Below are 18,711 nucleotides of genomic sequence, written 5' to 3' on the forward strand. Positions count from 1 at the left end.
AACATTAGTCAAGTTGTTGCCATGTGTACAATCAAGAATGAGTAATTGACGAGCGAATACAGTCAACTGGTCTGAATATACTATGAGTGTAATGTAATCACTGGAAATACGTATCTACAAGGGAGCATTGTTCTGAAATTTATTTTCAGTGATCATCCATTGCAGAAAACCACACCTTTTATGCTAATTGAAGAACATCTTGATGGAGTACACGGCTTTCAGCGAGATGACCTTCGGGCTGCAGATGACAGGAGGTTTTGCTGCCACAGACATGGGTGGGGCGGGGTGAGTTGTAACCACCCATTTCTGACACACTGAGCTGTTCTGCAGGGAAAGCTGGAGCCAAGACAAATCTCAGTTATCTGGTGGGTAACAACCGCCTCGAACCATGGGTCAGCAAACTTCTGTATAAAGCTAGAGCGTAGGGGCGCCTGGCTGGCTCAGTCAGTGGAGCATGCGACTCTTGATCTCGGGGTCATGAGTTCGAGCCCCACATTGGGTGTAGAGATTACTTAAATATTTTAGAGATTACTAAAATCTTAAAAAAAAAAAAAAAGCTAGAGAGTAAATAGTTTAGGCTTTAGGCTCACAGGTCATACGGTCTCATGACAACTGCTCAGCGGGGCTATTGTAATGCAAAAGCAGACAGAGACAATACGTCTTTGGCGTGGCTGTGGTCTGGTACAACTTTATGGGTTTAGAGCCTGGGTTCCTACAGACCTGTACAGCAGCAGGAAAAACCAAGAGAATGCTTGCCTGTGGGAGTTATCAAAGTGGTGAGCTTTGATCAGCTTTGGACTCATGGGATTTCATGGGATTTCAGCTTTTCATTTGTTGGCTTTTGGTTGAATGGAGCTTAGAGTTTTAGAATCTGCTGGGCCCGGGTCCAGTCTGCAAGCTCCTGCTGTCCTTCCATTTAGCGCCTCAGAAGGGTGTCCTTGCATCGTTCATCCCTCTAGGTTGTCGCTGGCGGCACCAATTGCCATTGTCTCGTGGAGAGCACAAGGTTGCTTTATTCGAAGATTCTGGTTGACGGCCTGTGGGGAACCACTGCTTTTACTCTACTTGGGATGGTTATTCCATATGTCACGACTTCCCGACCCTCAGCTCCCAGCACAGTGTACCCAGCATGTGATAGTCACTCTATTTGTTGAGTCAATGTTTCTTTGGACAAGTACATGGTACGCATCAAACTGCCTTTCGGCCACTAATTCTCTGCCATCCTGGGGAGGGGAGGCCCTGGCCTTATTCTTTCATTATTAGCCTCTGCAACTTGCGACTCGAGAATGTCTGTCAATTTGAGTAGCAGTGACTGCCGGCTCAGCTTTCTGGACACGTCCTTACTCGTCAGGACTACAGCATATTCAGTCCAGAGGCTCTTTGTTGGGGAGGAGGGCTGGGGAGCAAGAAGGCCAAAGGGTGAGGAAAGCCCAGCACAACCACTGAAGGTTTGCCCATGCCCCGTAGAGCCCTGGCCTCCAGAAAAACACGCAGAGCCGCGCTCCTTGTGAATGGTTGCCTCCGCTGCCAAGTGCCTGGAGTTCTCAGAAGCCCAAAGATGTCGCTCGCAGTGCTGTAGACAGCTCCGGTGGTCGCTCTGTGGCGCCTCCATCTGGGGCTGGCCTGTGCGGGCGCAGTTGCTGACTGAGAAACCGGCCTGGTGAGCAACAGGCCGCCAGGTGTAAGATAAGGAATCAGAGGAAGGAAATGTGTACTTGCTGCATCTTGTAGCGCGTGCTGTGGACAGATCGACTTTATTATCGATCCTGAGTTACTTCATTGCTGTCTCCAGAGACGCGGGCTGCAGCTGCTAGGAAGAAGGGGCGTGTTGCTCAGCACTTGTTTTGGAAGGAATGGATGTCTTTCCTAGAGAGAATATGCCATGTGTGTGGGGTCCGTGGTATGTGGGCTGCTATAGTCTGCAGCGTTCATCGGGAGCACCTCCAGCTCTCTGGGGCCTCACACCAGCCCTGGGAGGGGGTGCTGGGGCGGGAAGGGGGGTATCTCCACAGGTGAGGACACGAAGGCTCACGAAGCCTCACAGCCAGGTGGTGCGGAAGCATCTTTGGACTCATTGTCCAACATTCTCCACTTGACCCCATCACCTGCAAGGAGGGCAGAACTCAGGGAGTCTCTGATTCCTGGGAAATCAAGTGTTTGGTCCACAGGACTGAAAAACCTAGTTGGTTTCAAGAACCTTCCCTATCCGGGGTTTTTCAGTCCTATGGCCCAAACAGGAGAATGTTGGACAGTGAGTCCAAAGATATCCTAGGTCACCAGGTCCTTTCCTCCTACTCATCCCTATTAACCCCAGACAGCCTCAATACCAGCCTCTGGGTTTGTCCTTGGCATAGAGGCAGCAGTTCCATGCTAAAGAGAGTTTTCCCAGAGGGCTTGGTGCTCGGTGCCCCGTCTTGTCTTTTAAGTCACAACTGGAACATATCTGTTGACACCATCCTCCCGGTAGATCGATCCCTAGTAAACAGAGAGACCTGAGTTCTAGCCCCACTTCTGAACTGGTGTCCTGTTTGTGCAGCTGCAGCTCCAGCTGACCTTGGGTGAAGCATTTGCCCTTGGAAGGCTCCCTTTGCATATCTGTCATGTGAAGGCTTTGGGCAAGGTGGCCCTATTTCACAAAAGCTAAGTTAACTCTCGGAAGGAAGTAAGGAAGAGAACTTACTTTTCTTTTCTTTTTTTTTTTTTTTTAAGTAAACTCTACACCCAGCGTGGGGCTCAAACTCATGACCCCTAGATCAAGAGTCACATGCTCTACCAACTGACCCAGCCAGGTGTCCCAAGCACTCACATTTTATTTATTTATTTATTTTTTTTAAAGATTTTTTATTTCTTTATTTGAGAGAGGGAGAGCAAGCTCGAGTTGGGGGGGCAGAGGGGGAGGAAGAAGCAGACTCCCCGCGGAGCAGGGAGCCCGACGCGGGGCTCGACCCCAGGACCCTGGGATTGTGACCTGAGCCAAAGGCAGATGCTTAACCGGCTGAGCCACCCAGGCGCCCCATTACATACTGAGTTTTAAGGTTGTTTTTTTTTTTAATTTTATTTATTTGTGTGTGAGAGAGCACAAGCAGGGGGAGCGGCAGGCAGGAGAAGCAGGCTCCCCGCTAAGCAAGGAGGCAGAGGCAGGATTCGGCCTTGGGACCCTGGGATCCCGACCTGAGCCAAAGGCAGATGCTTAACCGGCTGAGCCACCCAGGCATCCCTCATGGCTCACTTTAGAAAGGTAATTTTGTCAAATATCCTTGATAACAAGACACCACCAATTTTCTGGGTCCTTTCTTCTCTCTTCCAGATGCCAGTATGGACAGAATAGCTTATGATGCTTATCCCCACCCACCACTTCCGAGACATTGAGCGGAAGCCAGAGTACCTCCAGCCAGAGAAGTGTGTCCCACCTCCCCACCCCGGTCCTGTGGGAACCATGTGGTTTATCCGTGACGGCTGTGGCATTGCCTGCGCCATTGTCACCTGGTTTCTGGTCCTCTATGCGGAGTTTGTGGTCCTCTTTGTCATGCTGATTCCATCCCGAGACTACGTGTACAGCATCGTCAACGGAGTCGTGTTCAACCTGCTGGCCTTCTTGGCCCTGGCGTCCCATTGCCGGGCCATGCTGACGGACCCCGTGAGTATGTCTGGGCCTGTTTTAACCAGCCCACACTCTCCTCCTCTGGCCCTGGCATGGCCACAGCCCGCATGTTCCCCTGGACCTTGGGAATGTGGAGAACAGGAGGGCCAGGGCCGGGGTGGGAAAGTGAACTCAGGCCCCCCCGAGGGGACACCATCTGTGCCACAGCGTCTCTCTGTCTTGGCTGGATGAACCTGTATGTACACGGGTGTATATGGTAATGGAGCCTGCTACGGGAGGGGTTTGGCCTAGCGGAAACCTAGCCTCGTGTTCATTCGAAAGGCACAGTCAGATAACCATGGAGACTGGGGACAGATCATCAGAGTGGAGGGCATGCTGAGGGGTTGGGTCAGGGCAGGGCTTCCCAGTGAAGACAGGACTGCAGCGAGGTGCTCTTGAAATTAAAGCCATATCCAGTTCCAGGAACCTGCACGGAAATGGCCTTCACTTTGGGCGAGGCTCATCTTTTGCTGAAAAGCTGGACAAGCCTGTTTCAGGCGGCAGCAAGTGCCTTTTGGTGAATATCTGTGGGTAGAGCGGTGGTGTTCTGCCTGATGACTTAGCTAAATATACCAAGCTGTGCAAGTGGCTACTGAACGTCACGTACCGTGGTATTAAACCCTCCGTTCCTGTTCATTATCTCGTATGGGAAAAGCGAGAGTGCGTGATTTGATAAAGACCTCCTGTGGCTTAATTGTTTGAGTGCGTAGGACGAGTATGTTGAAATTAAGAGAAGGAAAGCACCCCTACTGGCCGTGGCACTGGCCACCCAGACTCTGTTTCTGTGAGCCCCAGGGAGAGCAAAATAGAGACCCTGGGTCCTGGGCTCGTTCCCTCCTTGAAGGGCTCCATTTCCTGCCGGTTCAGGCGGTGGATTGTTAATCCATCCCGAGGGAGAGCAGCTTTCCCAGCTCGATTACACATCAACAGCCGGTCCAGATAGCACCTCTTCTCCCGCACGTGCTGGCACCATTTATGGGGTCACCAGTCAGCCAGCCCTTGAAGGGCTTGGCGTACAGGTTTCCCCCACTATCTGAAAGCGTTCCTGTGAAACCTTTCATAAGCCAAACGGCAACAAGCGAAGAAGCAATTCGCATGTTGTAAAAGCGAACATCCTCTCCAGATGTCTTTGCGTTGGCCGAAACAGGTACTAAAGTGGGTCTTTCGTAAAGGCCAAGTGACGTAATGCAAACGTCGAGAAGCAGGGGGAAGACCTGTATGTGGTTCCAACCGGAGTGCCCTCTGTCTAGAGAAGACAGGTGGGTGAGGCCAGCCCCATGCGACAAAGGCTGCGGCAGAGGAAAGCCCGGGTTGCTGTGGAAAAACAAGGGAGCAGCCGTGAACCAGTCTAGCCGACGAGGACGGCTGCTGGGTGTCGCACTGGCCAGTTGTTGCGAGAGCAGCGTCTGTTGGCAGGGGAAGTGGCAGGTGGCAGGGTAGGAAGACCCTGACGGTGGGCCAGGCCGAGAGAGCAGCGGGCACGCAGGCGTGTGGCCCCTCGAGGCTCCCGGGAGCTGCGTGGGATGGTGGGACCTGAGGAGGAGGATGGGTTTCAGTGGCAGTTGGATGACGAGGGGTGGTCCAGAGCCCCTGAGGATTTTGAGTGAGAGTGGTGAGACCCAGTTGTCATTTTACAGGGATCATGCTGGCAGCCCTGAGGAAGAGCCCTGGGGGCCCTGATGAGGGACAAAGTGAATGCCATGCCCATTGAGTGCCTCCTCCGTGAGAGGGCCTTTCTGAGCAATGGCGGCAGCTATGATAAGACAGACCAGCATCCCTGCCTCCTTGGAGCTCACGTCCTAGCGCAGGGGGTCAGGCAGTGAAGACGTGAGCGACCGAACAAGGTGATTTCAGTGATAAGTATTTTAAAGACAATCGAAGAGTGTGATCGGGGTGATGTGGTGGTGATTTTTCTGGGGCACAGGGGGCCTGCTTTAGCTCTAGGGGATCTGAGAAGGCCTTGAGCAGTGCCATATGGAGCTGTGAGTCAGGCAGATGAAGCCCCTGAGGGCAGAGCCTTCCAGGAAGAGGAGAGAGTAGGTGCAAAAGCGCAGAGGTAGGCATGCACTTGGAGTATTTGGGGAGCAGGACTAAGACCGGGGTGACCTCTGCGTGGTGAGTGGGAGCAAGAGGAGCTGGAAGAGGTAGGTAGGACTGCAGAAGCCAGATCGTGCAGGGCCTTGAGGGCCTCATGAGAGCTTTGCTCTTTACTCTCAATGTAGTGGGAAGCCAACGGAGAGGCATGACATGACCTGATTTTTAAAAAAAAACAGTGTCTTGTGCTTGTAATGGGGGTTTGAGGTGGAGCAGAGACCCAGGAGGATTAGAGGGATGGCAGTGGTCTGCACACGACATGGTTGATGGCTCAGACCAAAGTGGGAGCAGTGAAGCTGAACAGAAGCTGTTGAATTTGGAGTGTATTTTAAGCCACTAATTCTCAAACCTGGCTGCACATTAGAATCCCTTAGGGAGCTTTGAAGAAGTACGGACGCCTGCGCCTCACCCCCAGAGATTCTGCTCTGATTGGTTTGGGGTAGGGCCCGACAGAATGGAGAGGGACGAGAGTGTGTCTTCCAGCATCTTGGCTCAAGCAGCTAGGGGATTGCTGGTGCCGTTTATTAAATGGGAGAGTCGAGAACAGATTTTGGAGAGAAGTCAAGGCTTCTGTTCTGGCCAACTGTGTCTATATTACACGTGAGCAGAGAGCCAGGTTTAGGGCTGGTGCAGGGTCAGGATCAGACAACTTCGTGCGAGGTCATTGGTGTCTAGAAGGCACGTGAGTCAGGGAACTGGACGTTGGGAGGCGGGCGGCGGGAAGGCTTCTGGCCTGGCATCCCAGCTGCCCTCACACGCATGCGTCCTTTTACCCCGCACTGACTTGCTTGGCCTCTCCGGGGGGTCTCCTCAGTCTAGCCCCTTGCGCTTAGATGCAGGAGTGAATGATTCTCACCGCTGCCAATCCCCAGTGAGTGAGAACCATAGACTATACCCCAAACACCAGTCAGCTTCCCACCGGTGTGTTTTGCTGGTGGCCCCAAAGAAAACTGGGCCCCCAAATGAAGCATCGGTCAAATATCAACCATCAGTAAGGGGAGCAACTGAGACATGTCCTAAAGGCATGCCCCACCTCAGGCTCTTCAGCCACCTGCCTTTCCTCTCTCCCAGCACACTGACGTGTTATGCAAAACCCAGTGCATCCAGAGAGGGTTGGGGAGGCCTTGGGGCAGCATGGGGAGCCTCAATCTCACACTGAAAACACATCAGATTGGGGGCTCTTTATTAACACTCCAGGGCGGGTGTGTTTTTAGGAAGGTGCCACTGCAGGGTCCTAAGAAACTCCCTAACAGGATTATAATGTTTTGTATCTCAGGAATTCAGGTTGCATATAGTTCTTCTCAAAAAACTATCTTCGTGGGTTATAAACAACATGTAACAATGTATGCATTGTTTATCATTTGGGTTTGTTAGTATTACTAGGTTATCTTTTAAAGACAAAAGAATCTCTTCTAGTCTCCCCCAAACAGTTGCTAGACCCCTTCCAGCTTTGAAATCTTACCATGGTTGGACCATCAGACCATCTGCAACCACCCGTAGCTTTCTGGACCAGTTAGCAGTCATTCCCTGCACCGCAGTGGGAAACGGGTCCGTGCAGAGCTTGAGCAGGAGAGGGAAGAGGGAATGGCTCACAGATGTGTAAGGAGCCCTCTTGGAGGTGAAGCTCCCATGGGAAGTGGGGTAAGAGGGATGGGCCTGGAAGGAGCAAGAAAGGGGCTAAAGGGGCCTCACTTGGCGGGGGGGCTGGCCTAGAGGCAGCATGGCATGGGCAGAGCCCAAGTCAGACCAGGGTCTGGTCTCGGGTGCCCTCACCGTGCTCACTCTGAGGGTGTGTCATATCAAGGAGCTCTCTGTGTCGTCTCCCTCCCCACCCCACCCCCCAACTTCCCCACTTTTTCCTTTCCCTTTGCAGATACATTTTATTTCCTCATCCTGTGAGCTTCCTCAGGAATCCTAAGGGATTCCCTTTAAGATTTAGATCAGGGACATCTGTCTGTCTCCCGGAAGCTGCTTAAAGCTGAGAGGCATAGCTTCTCCCGTTTTGCCCCGGCTGCCAGGAACCTCAAAGCCAAGTGCTTCGCAGTTGCAATAATTGTGTAAACCCTTCTGATCATTTACTAACTAATCATTTACTAACTCACCATTGTAAATGACCCCAAATCTGAGATTTGACAAAAGGAGGCATATAAATTAATTCAACCATGTTGTTAAGGAAAAGAAAATCCATCTGTCTGCCTGCTCCACGGCTCCTCCCTCCCTTGTGAATACCTTGCTCTACACAGACTTCACACGACTGTCCCAGACCCCTGCAGGCCTCTATTTCCGTTTCACCTGCCAAAACTCATCCACGTGCAGTTGGCGTTCCCTTCTGGAGCCTCTCTCTGTGACCTTATCGATTACACACTGTGTACAGAGTCAGTTAGCAAGTATTTACTCGGGCCAGTAGCATGATGGGTCATGATGGCCGGCCTCCAGGAACGCAGAGGAGGGATAGCACTGGGCCCTCCCGCAGCATGCCGGGTAATAGGCCGGCGCTGGGTGTGGCCAGAGGTACTGACCTATTCCCCCAGGTCAGGTCACTTGTCTAGGGGTTCATTCTCCCTCCTGCCAGGCAAGTTCTCATACCTGTCACTGAGCAACTTAGAAACACCAATGGAGGGCGCCTGGGTGGCTCAGTCGTTAAGCATCTGTCTTCGGCTCAGGTCATGATCCCAGGGTCCTGGGATCCAGCCCCGCATCGGGCTCCCTGCTCAGCGGGAAGTCTGCTGCTCCCTCTCCCACTCCCTCTGCTTGTGTTCCTGCTCTTGCTATCTCTTTCTTTGTCAAATAAACAAACAAACAAACAAATAAATAAATGAAACACCAATGGAAAAATCTTTCTGGCTCCAGAGAGAGGATAGTGACCATCTGGGGATTACCTACCTCCCACTTTGTTGTGGAGGAGACAGGGGGCCTGTGACTCAGGCCTGGGGCTTGTCACCTTGTTCCTGGCAGAGCTAATCGAGGGAGAGTTTCTACCTGGACAGCAGGTGTGCTCATACCTCAATCCCAGGGCCCCTGAAACACTTTAAGCAAGCTTCATCCTTGCCGATTGAAATGCATGGGGGTGTTGAGGCCTTGGACTCGTTGGTATTTCTTTGGAACCTTCTCTGTGTCCTTCTTACACTGTCGTGTTATTCTTTTTTTTTTTTTTTTTTTTAAGATTTTATTTATTTGCGAGAGAGAGAATGAGAGAGAGAGAGCATGAGAGGGAGGAGGGTCAGAGGGAGAAGCAGACTCCCTGCCGAGCAGGGAGCCCGATGCGGGACTCGATCCAGGGACTCCAGGGTCATGACCTGAGCCGAAGGCAGTCGCTCAACCAACTGAGCCACCCAGGTGCCCTGTCGTGTTATTCTAAATAGGTCCTGAAACAGGCGTGTTTCAGTCTTAGTGTTAGCATGCTGGTACCGTTGTTGGCAGGAGAACGAGACTGTGGCATCAAGGCGATCGTGAAAAACCTTTTCAGTCACTTAGCAGCAGCATCTGGTAAATACCTAATTTGTCTTCTGGTAGAGACGAGGCTTCTACGCTTGGACTACCTGGGTCCGAATCCTGGTTCTGCCACCTTTTAGCCACATAATCTTGGGAAGGAAGTTGCTTGATTTCTCTGCTTTAGTTACCCCATCTGTAAAATGGGGAATAACATAGTCTTTGCCTATAGGTTTATTGGCAGAATTAACTGAGAAAGTACAATAAAGCACTTGGAACGGTGCCCGGCATAGGAGCACTTTGTAAATGTCTGTTAGATCGTCATTATCCTTCAGCTTGGGTTTATTGAATACATGCTCCGTGCCAGGCCCTGGGCCATGCACCAGGCAGGAAGTTGAAAGATGTTGTCTCTGTTGTCCAGGAATTGACAGCCATGCACGATCAGTGTGTACTTAAATGATAGGTGTTATAAGACAAATAGAAACAGGCCAGGACAGCAAAGGCTTCTGTCTGGGGTGTGGCCCAGGGCCATGAGGAAGTAGGCAGAGGAGGTGATCCCTGAGTGGGTTTTGGTTCCAGTGCAAGAGGCAAGCAGGTGCCTGGCAGGCTGGGCAGAGGTGCTGACATGGGGTCCCTGGGGGCCCAAGAGGAAGATTTGGAGGGCACAGTGCCTTTGGGAAAGTGCAGGTAGTCCACAGGGATGGGGTGGGGGGCTGCATCAGTGGTCCAGGGCTGGGTTGTGGCAGGCCTGCATGCGCCCTGCCCAAGAGCTCAGACGCTGGGCCCGGGGAAGGCTCTGTGAAGCCTGTGAAGGCATCCAGGCAGGGAGAATAATATGACCAGATTCCCATTTTAGAAAGTTTACTCTGGGAAGTAGTTAAGGAGAATAAACAGAGGTGGGAGATGCTCTAACATCTGGGGCACGTGAGGATGGGCCGGAATGAACACCAGGATGGCAGCATGGAGGGGAGGACATGGGTTTTGAGGCATAGTTTGGGGCCAGTACGTGGGGCAGAGGGTTCGGAGAGCTGGGGGTGGCTGCCGGATTTCTACCCTGAATGCACAGTAACCGGATGTCCCACGGGCCAGGTGGGCCCTTCCCCAGGAAGGGAGGGGGGGGCGGGGGGAGAAAGGAACAGATTCAGTTCTCGCGTGGTGAATTTGGGAGGGGTGGTGTTCTTTGGCTTTAATGCCTCTTGAACAAACATGTGGAGGTGTCTGCAGCTCGAAAAGAGGTCTCAGTTGGAGCCGGCGATTGAGCGTCACCACTGGGTGTGCTGCGGAGGCCTGTGGGTGGCAGGGAGTGGGGGAGGTGCACAATGAGCAGAGGAGGGATCCCTGAGGAACACCGGGGCTCCAAGGTGGGCAGCATCCCAAGGGAGGGCAAGAGGCCCCAGCCCCAGAGGCAGGAGGACACCCTGAGGGAACAGAGCAGCCTCAGGAGAGAATGACAGGAGGGACTGGTGGTCACAGGAGACCCGAGGAAGATGAGGGCTTAGAACTGACCTTTGGGTTTGGTCCCAGGGAGTTGCACAGTGACCTGGTGAGAGGTATCCCTAGTGTGGAGACGCCAGGTGCTGGAGAGCAGTGAACCAGAGTAAGGGAGAGGTAGCAGAGACAGAAGTGCGCACGACCTCGAGAAGCTTAGATGCGAGGGGAGGGAGAGCCCGGAATGTGCACACAACACGGGAGAAGCTTTGGGGTAAAAGTCTGCGGCTCCTAAAGACCCGGATTAGCTGACACCCTCATCCTCCCAGCTGGTGGTTTACCCCAGCAGCCTCGGTTTTCTCTGAAATAGAAAAGGAAATGGGGTAGGGGTCAAGGTAGGTACTGGAAGTTTGGGCTAGCCACTGAGGGGAATGGTCGATAGAACCATATCACACCTCCCTGCCCCAGATTTAAACAGATGCCACTATGGGGCCAAATACATATTTTAGAAACATACAAGCATTATGGATTTATAAATTCTTTAGTGTTTTTAGCTTGCTGTATGCACAAAGACTGGAAGAACATCCTCTAAAATATTAATTGTACGGATCTATGGGTAGTGAAATCAAAGAATGGGTTTTCCTTTGTAATTTTCTCATCTCTATATTCCTTTAAATCACGAACGAGTATTATTGTGGAGGAAAAAAACTGCTACGTTGTGGTCTGCCGGGCTGCAGTGACATGGAAGCTTCGAGACCTCCCTGTGAGATGTGTGAGAATGGGGGGTAGGCGGTTCTCAGTCCTGCTGCCTGATAACACCGGCAGAAACGTCCCAGCAGGCCTTCCGACTCCCTGCCGTCCGTCCAGAATTGTACCGAACAAAATTCCTTACCATGAACTAATAACAGGAAATTCTGAAATCTGTGGAGATAAGCACAGAAGAGAATGTTCTTTTTAAAAAGAGGAAGAAAGAGACAGGAGACATTTGAACCAGAGGCTGGGAAGGGCTCGTGTCACAGGCTCGTCCGTCTCAGGGACTGGCCCAGCTGGTCTCTGGCTCTGAGAGAGGGACTCACGAGGCAAATGGGGTCTGGCCTGGAAGGGAGTGAGCCTTCCAGGGGATGTACATCTGTAGAGTGCTGCTGGAGGGGCAACCTTTTAAAGAGGCTGCGTTGTTGTATGAGGTCTCCCCTCGTGGTCTGGAATAGCAGGCGATAATGAGGGTACGAAATGAGGGCTCCGGTGGCCCTTTGAGGTGTTGGGGTGCCCTCTTGTAGCCCTTTCTGTGCGGCCTCCCGAGGTTTACAGTAAGCTCTGGTGGCTGGGACCTTAAAAACTGGATGTGGTGGGGGGGGAAACAATGTGGGCCTTCATTTAGGAAAACTCAGCCCCCTTGCTTTATCTCCTTGGGCCAGTGATGTTCCTCAGGGCTTTTCCTTTGTAGTAAGACAAGAGCGACATCCAGTTGTGGTTTTGTGACTTCAGGATTCATAAAAGGTCACATGATTGCCCAAACTCAGTGACTTTTTACATTAAAAGGAATTAATGTGGCCCTCTGGGCTTTTGTGGGGCCTTCTTCTCTGCCTGGGCCAGTGCCCTTCCCAATCCCCCTTTAAAATCCACTCCTCTGGGTGGTCAGGGCCCTGCCTTGCCTTTGGAAAGGCTTCCAGACCCTGCCCTTTCCTGGTGCCTCTGGGCAGGGCCCCAGATATCTCCAAATGAGATGGTCACAACATTTGGATTATAAAATTCAGGAAAGCTGGTCATATTCCTACTTTGGGTAGCTCCTTCCTGAGGTGTATTTTTTGGTTGTATTTTTAGTGAGTTTCTAATTGCAAAAGCCATGTGTTCTTATTAGAACATTTAAGAAATATGGTTCAGAAAGTACAAATTACCTGTGATCCTACCATGTGAGATAACCTTAATAATTTGCAAGTGTTTTTGTCTTTTTAAATACAGAGAGTTGACCCTTGAACAACGTGGGTTTGAACTGCACGGGTTCACTTATACATGATTTTTTTTTTTATAAATGCAGTCCAGTACTATAAATGTGTTTTCTCTTCCTTATGATTTTTTTTTTTTTAATTTTTTATTTATGTGAGCGAGGGGAAAAGGCAGAGGGAGAGGGAGAAAGCAGGCTCCCTGCTGAGCAGGGAGCCAGACGCGGGGCTCGATCCCAGGACCCTGAGATCATGACCTGAGCCAAAGGCAGACCCTTAACCGACTGAGCCACCCAGGTGCCCCTCCTTATGATTTTCTTTTTCTTTTTCTTTTTTTTTTTAAGATTTTATTTCTTTGACAGAGAGAGACACAGCGAGAGAGGGAACACAAGCAGGGGGAGTGGGAGAGGGAGAAGCAGGCTTCCCGCGGAACAGGGAGCCCGATGTGGGGCTCGATCCCAGGACCCTGGGATCACGAGCCGAAGGCAGACACTTAACGACTGAGCCACCCAGGCGCCCACCTTATGATTTTCTTTTTTTCTTTTTTTCTTTTTTTTTTTTAGATTTTATTTATTTGCGAGACAGAGAATAAGAGACAGAGAGCATGAGAGGGAGGAGGGTCAGAGGGAGAAGCAGACTCCCTGCCGAGCAGGGAGCCCGATGCGGGACTTGATCCCGGGACTCCAGGATCATGACCTGAGCCGAAGGCAGTCGCTTAACCAACTGAGCCACCCAGGTGCCCCACCTTATGATTTTCTTAACAACATTTTCTTTCCTTTGTTTTAAGTAAATACTTTATTATATAGTATATAATACATAAAACATACATCATATGTGTGAATTGACTATTCATGTTATTGATATTCTGGTCAACAGTAGGCTATTAGTAAAGTTTTGGGGGACTCAAAAGTTATATGTGGGTTTTGTCTGCCCGGGCCCCTAAGCCCCGCATTGTTCAAGTGTCTAACTGTGTGTCAGACTGTACCAGAAGGTCTTAAATGCCCTATATTGTTTGGAAATCTACGTTTGCCTTTAACAACCTGTCAGAGATGTTGTCCATGTTAAATAGCTATATACTTTTATAGCATATTTAATGTCAGGAGGTATATCGTAAATGACATCATACATACCATAGAGTCCTTGCCTACCAAAGTTTGTTTGCTATCTTAGGGGCACCTGGGTGGCTCAGTCGTTAAGCGTCTGCCTTTGGCTCAGGTCATGATCCCAGGGTCCTGGGATTGAGCCCCGCATCGGGCTCTCTGCTCCGCGGGAAGCCTGCTTCTCCCTCTCCCACTCCCCCTGCCTGTGTTCCCTCTCTCGCTGTGTCTCTCTGTGTCAGATAAATAAATAAAACCTTAAAAAAAAAAAATCTCTATCTTAGGCTTTTCTGCCACCTGCCTGCATTTTGCAGACCAGATTTTTTTTTCTACTTTTTTGAACTTTTAGAAAAAATTTTAATGACACACTTCTGACAATTGAAAGGATATAAAGGATAGTACGATGATATGATGATATGATATCTTCACTCCCCTCCAGCCTCATAAGTAAAACATCATAAAGACAGTTTAGCAAACTCTTTGTATCCCTCCCATCCCGCCCCACTCCATTCCTCTCCCAGCCTCCCCGCCACCACGAGGTGATGGTTACCCTGAATCACGTGTAGTTTTCAGCATCTTGGTGCCCACAGTGCCTGTGTACCAGAGGTTTCTTCTCAGGACCTCATCTCTGTCCCACTCCAAGTCCTGAGCCTCCACCAATGAGAAGAGCATTCCTGTGGATGAGCAGTCCTTTGGATTTTCTCGTTCCCTGTTTGTCTATTGCCCCATGGCGCTCAGGCAGACCAGTGGGGAAGCACAGCTCTGTTCCTAGTCAGCCATGTGCTGCCCATCTCGGGCATGAGCAGGTCCTTGATGAGACAGGAAAGCGCGGGTGGTAACAGATAAAGAGCTGGTGACAGGGGTCAGCAGGGGAAAGTTGGGGAGCCCAGCAGAGAGCCACAGGAGGGGTGGGGTGAGGGGCAGGAGGAGACGGGAACAGAGTGCTCCCCCTGCCTCCCCAGAGAGGCACTCCGGGACCTCTTTGAGACAAATAGAAAATCTTCCCATAATTGAACTGCGGTACTGAATCTTTTCTCCGCTGCCAGACCCTCGCTCCATACCCCACCCCCCGCACATACCCTCTCGCTCCAGTGCTTCTGTTCTACCCGGCACTCCCTGGACAGGCCACCTCTGGCCACTGCTTGGACTGTCTCCCTTCCCAGGTGCCTCTGTCCTGCTGCACCCGCTAGGATCCTCCTGGGCCTTCCCGGGTCGCCAGCCCAGCTCCTGTTGTCCTGGTGGCCATGCCTTTCACTAGGTGCTCAGCCTCCTTGCTGTGTCGGGGTACCTGGGGGCCTGCCCCACCCGCTGTTTGAGACCCAGGCCCCCATTGCTTGTTTGCACTTCCCACAGTGTTCGGTGGGGTGTAGATTTTCAGGAAGAGTTGTTCATTGATTTGTCTTTGCAGTTTCCGTAACTAGGATCTTAGTCCCCTGTGAGTCATTTTCCGAAAGATGAAACTCCAGCTCCCTTGCCTCATCAGCATTTCCCAAGTTCTTGCTGTTTCTTCAGTGGCTCTTCCTATCCCAGAATTCCTTCTTTGTGGGAAACGTTCTGATACCCAGTTTTCATCTCTTCTACCCAGGGAACCCCTCCCTTAGCGTGTTAGAGTCCATCAGCCCCACTGGAGGCCAGGGATGCTCCGTCAGCCCTGAAATCCCCACCTTACCCACTCTAGTAGACCACACTGTCGCTCCCCCTCCCGGGCCCCTTTGGGACTTGGGAGTGGTCCCCGGTTCTGTTGTTCATCAGCTTCCCTGATGGTGGTAGCTCGTGGCTGCCCACTGACGAGAGCAGCCTGGTATCACCTCAACCTTGGATGGCGGGTGTGGAGCAGTCCCACCCCAGAGCTGTGACTCGACCCAGTGTTAGACCCAGTTCTTGCTAGGGAGCTGGGCCACACTGCTGGAACCCCCCACCACCACCACCCCCACCACCACCAAGGCTGGCACCCTTGGCTCCCTTCTTTTTTGTTCTGCTTGCTTTCACTGCTCCTTTCACCCCATGCCGGAAACCGATAGACCTTTTCCGGGCTAGGGGCTCTGGTGCTGAACAAGGTAGATCCAGTCATGGAGCCCCTGGTCTAGCATAGTGGTTCTCAGCCCTGCTGAGAGCTTTTAAAAAAATGCGAGTGCCTGGGCCGCACGGCTGACAGTTCTTGTATGGTAGCTCTGCATCAGAGTCTGGGTGCCCGTAGCTTGTTAAAGCTGCGTGTTGTCTCCCACGCACGACCCAGGATGCAGGCTACCTGTCTCAGTCCGTTCGGGACCACCAGAGACTGGCTGGCTTCTGACCAACAGAAATTTATCTCCCACAGCTCTGGAGGCTGGGAAGTCCAAGATCAAGGTCCGGGCAGCTTCCGCGTCTGGGGTGGGCTCACTTCCTGGTTCGTAGGCGGCCACTTCTTGTGTCCTCCCGTGGCAGGCAGGGGGAGGGAGCTCTGAGGACTGGTTATAAGGTGCTCACCCCATGACCTAATCGCCTCACGGAACCCTTGTGACCGCATCACCTCCCAGAGGCCCCCCCTCCTAATACCACACACTGGGGGATTCAGCCTGTGAATCTGGGGGAGACGCAAACATTCAGTCCACTGCGCTGCCGTGTGCTGAGCACTGTCTCTGTGGCGAGCCTCAGCTGAGCCCTTCCTGCAGGTCGGGTTGGAGCCTCACAGGCACGGCCATTCACCAGCTCCTCTAGGTGAGACCCCTTCGTGTTCTTCTCCCTTCGCACGCCCTCTCCCCGACCACGGGACTCATTTCGTTCCCTGCCCCTTTTGTTTGGATCTGAATTCCCTCCCCACTTCTCCTCCACCCCTGTGTTCACTTACTGGGCCATCAGCAGTAACCTCCTAACTGCTCTGTGGGGTTCTCTGCTCTCCCTCTTCTTATCTGACCCGCACAGCAGAGGCAACTGGGTTGTCATCCTCGAGATATTCCTTGATGGCTCTGGGTGGCCCATGAAGGAGAATCCTGCCCCAGCCTTTAGGCCTGGCGTTTGCTCTGCTCAAGCTGGCCCCTGCCCATTAGTCCAGCCTCTCTGCTGCCACTGCATGCCCGGGGCCCCGCCGTGCTGATTTTCTCACCATCCCCCAGATGTGCCGTGCTCACGCTCACCTTTTTGTCTTTCCCTATGCCCCTCCGCCGGCCACAGTCCCTTTTCTCCCGCAGGCCCACCTGGCAAACCTCTGTGTGTGCCTCGGGACCATCCTTAAACCTCACCTCTTGAGGGGCCACCCGCGTGGCTCAGTCAGTGAAGCATCCGACTCTTTTTTTTTTTTTTAAGATTTTTTTTTTAAATTTATTTATTAGAGAGAGAGAGAGTGAGAGAGAGTGAGCACATGAGAGGGGGGAGGGTCAGAGGGAGAAGCAGACTTCCCTGCCGAGCAGGGAGCCCGATGCAGGACTCGATCCCGGGACTCCAGGATCATGACCTGAGCCGAAGGCAGCCGCTCAACCAACTGAGCCACCCAGGCGCCCGAAGCATCCAACTCTTGATCTCAGCTCAGGTCTTGATCTCAGGGTCGTGAGTTCAAGCCCCACGTCGGGCTCCACGCACTGGGCATGGAGCCTACTTAAACAAAACCAAAAAAAGCCCTCACCTCTAGAAACTTCTGTGGTTGCCTTGGCTAGTTGGTGGCAGCACAATGGCTTCTAGAATTGTTGTCACTCTCCGAAAGACCCGGAGCCTGCTGGGACAGCCACCTTGTTTGATTCCTGAATCCACAGCAGTGAGCACCAAGTAGGCACCTGGTGAGGATCGGTTACTGGGACCTGGCTGAGGCCTGGACACGGCCTGTTTTCCTTCTGCTCAGATGGGCACCAGCCCCAGTAGACTCTGGTGGTATTTTGGGTCTGCCACCCAAAGGTGTTGACAGAGCAAAACACCAAGTATTCACAAGCATATGAAAAGGATGGGATAGCGAATTGGAGGGCAGTTCTGGTCAAAAAGCAAGTCAGATCTGAGGGCAGTGCTCACAGTTGCTTTTGGATTCATAAGAACCAAATATAGATTACCGATGCTTCACAACAGTAGGATTGGTAAAAAATAAAACCCAATTCTAGTTTAAACAGTTCAGAGCTGCAAACTTAGGCCTGGGAAAACTGAACTGTCAGGTGCGATGCCCGCCAATGAATATTCGAAAAGGCCAAAGCTGTTACTGGGAAATTTTAACGCAGACTAAAAAGTAATCGGTGAGTCAAATCCTCACAGTAATATTTACATAGGAAAGAATGGATTCAATGAAAACTATTTCACTAAGATGAAGATAGAAAATTATCAGGAACATGGGGTGCCTGGGTGGCTCAGTGAGTTGGGCATCTGCCATCAGCTCAGGTCATGGTCCTGGGGTCCTGGGATCGAGCCCCACATCGGGCTCCCTGCTCAGTGGGAAGCCTGCTTCTCCCTCTGCCCCTTTCTCTGCTCATGCTCTCTCCCTCCCTCTCTCTCTCTCTCTTTCTCCTCAAATAAGTAATCGGGGCAGCTGGGTGGCTCAGATGGTTAAACGTCTGCCTTCGGCTCAGGTCATGATCCTGGAGTCCCTGGATTGAGTCCCGCATCGGGCTCCCTGCTCGGCGGGGAGCCTGCTTCTCCCTCTCCCTCTGCCTCTCTCCCTGCTCATGCTCTCTCTCTCTCTATCTCACTGTCTCAAATGAATAAATAAAAAAATCTTTAATAAAAAAAAATATAAATAAATAAGTAATCTTTATAAAAAATTATCAGGAACAATGTAACTGTTCACTCTAGAAAAATCGTTCACTTTTCCTCCGGAAAATTCCTTGTCCGTAAGTGTCCATCGGTGTTGGCATAATTCTGAACACACACGTTGTTGGGGTAAAGCTGTCCTGTCCGTGTGGGTAGTTGCCACTCCCAAGGGACCGTCTGCACCGTGGAGCATCAGACCTGCTGGAAGCCCAGCCCTGATGCCTTTTCTCTTTCCGACAGGGGGCGGTGCCCAAAGGAAATGCCACTAAAGAATTCATCGAGAGCTTACAGCTGAAGCCTGGGCAGGTGGTGTACAAGTGCCCGAAATGCTGCAGCATCAAGCCCGACCGAGCCCACCACTGCAGGTACACGGGCCCCCCGC

The 18,711-nt window shown here is 51.8% G+C and overlaps 1 protein-coding gene across 8 annotated transcripts in view; it reads left to right on the plus strand.

The window, feature by feature from the left end:
• The window catches only part of ZDHHC3 (zinc finger DHHC-type palmitoyltransferase 3), a 57,674-nt gene that overhangs the window by 13,586 nt on the left and 25,377 nt on the right, over positions 1–18,711 (plus strand). For 6 of the 8 annotated variants that reach the window (XR_004677912.1, XM_034998474.1, XM_034998473.1 and 3 more), the window contains exons 2-3: positions 3,308–3,637; positions 18,570–18,694. Coding sequence is in view for 7 of the 8 variants with exons in the window: in XM_034998474.1 (XP_034854365.1) it covers positions 3,332–3,637; positions 18,570–18,694 (431 nt within the window). In the remaining variant the exon portion in view is untranslated. Of the gene's footprint in view, positions 1–191; positions 286–3,307; positions 3,638–18,569; positions 18,695–18,711 lie in introns of those variants that run through there. The other 2 variants (XM_034998475.1, XM_034998478.1) reach the window with 2 other exon arrangements.

Source organism: Mirounga leonina, unplaced genomic scaffold (genome assembly GCF_011800145.1).
Source record: "Mirounga leonina isolate KUSES-001 unplaced genomic scaffold, KU_Mleo_1.0 Mir_94, whole genome shotgun sequence".
Classification (NCBI taxonomy): Eukaryota; Metazoa; Chordata; class Mammalia; order Carnivora; family Phocidae; genus Mirounga; species Mirounga leonina.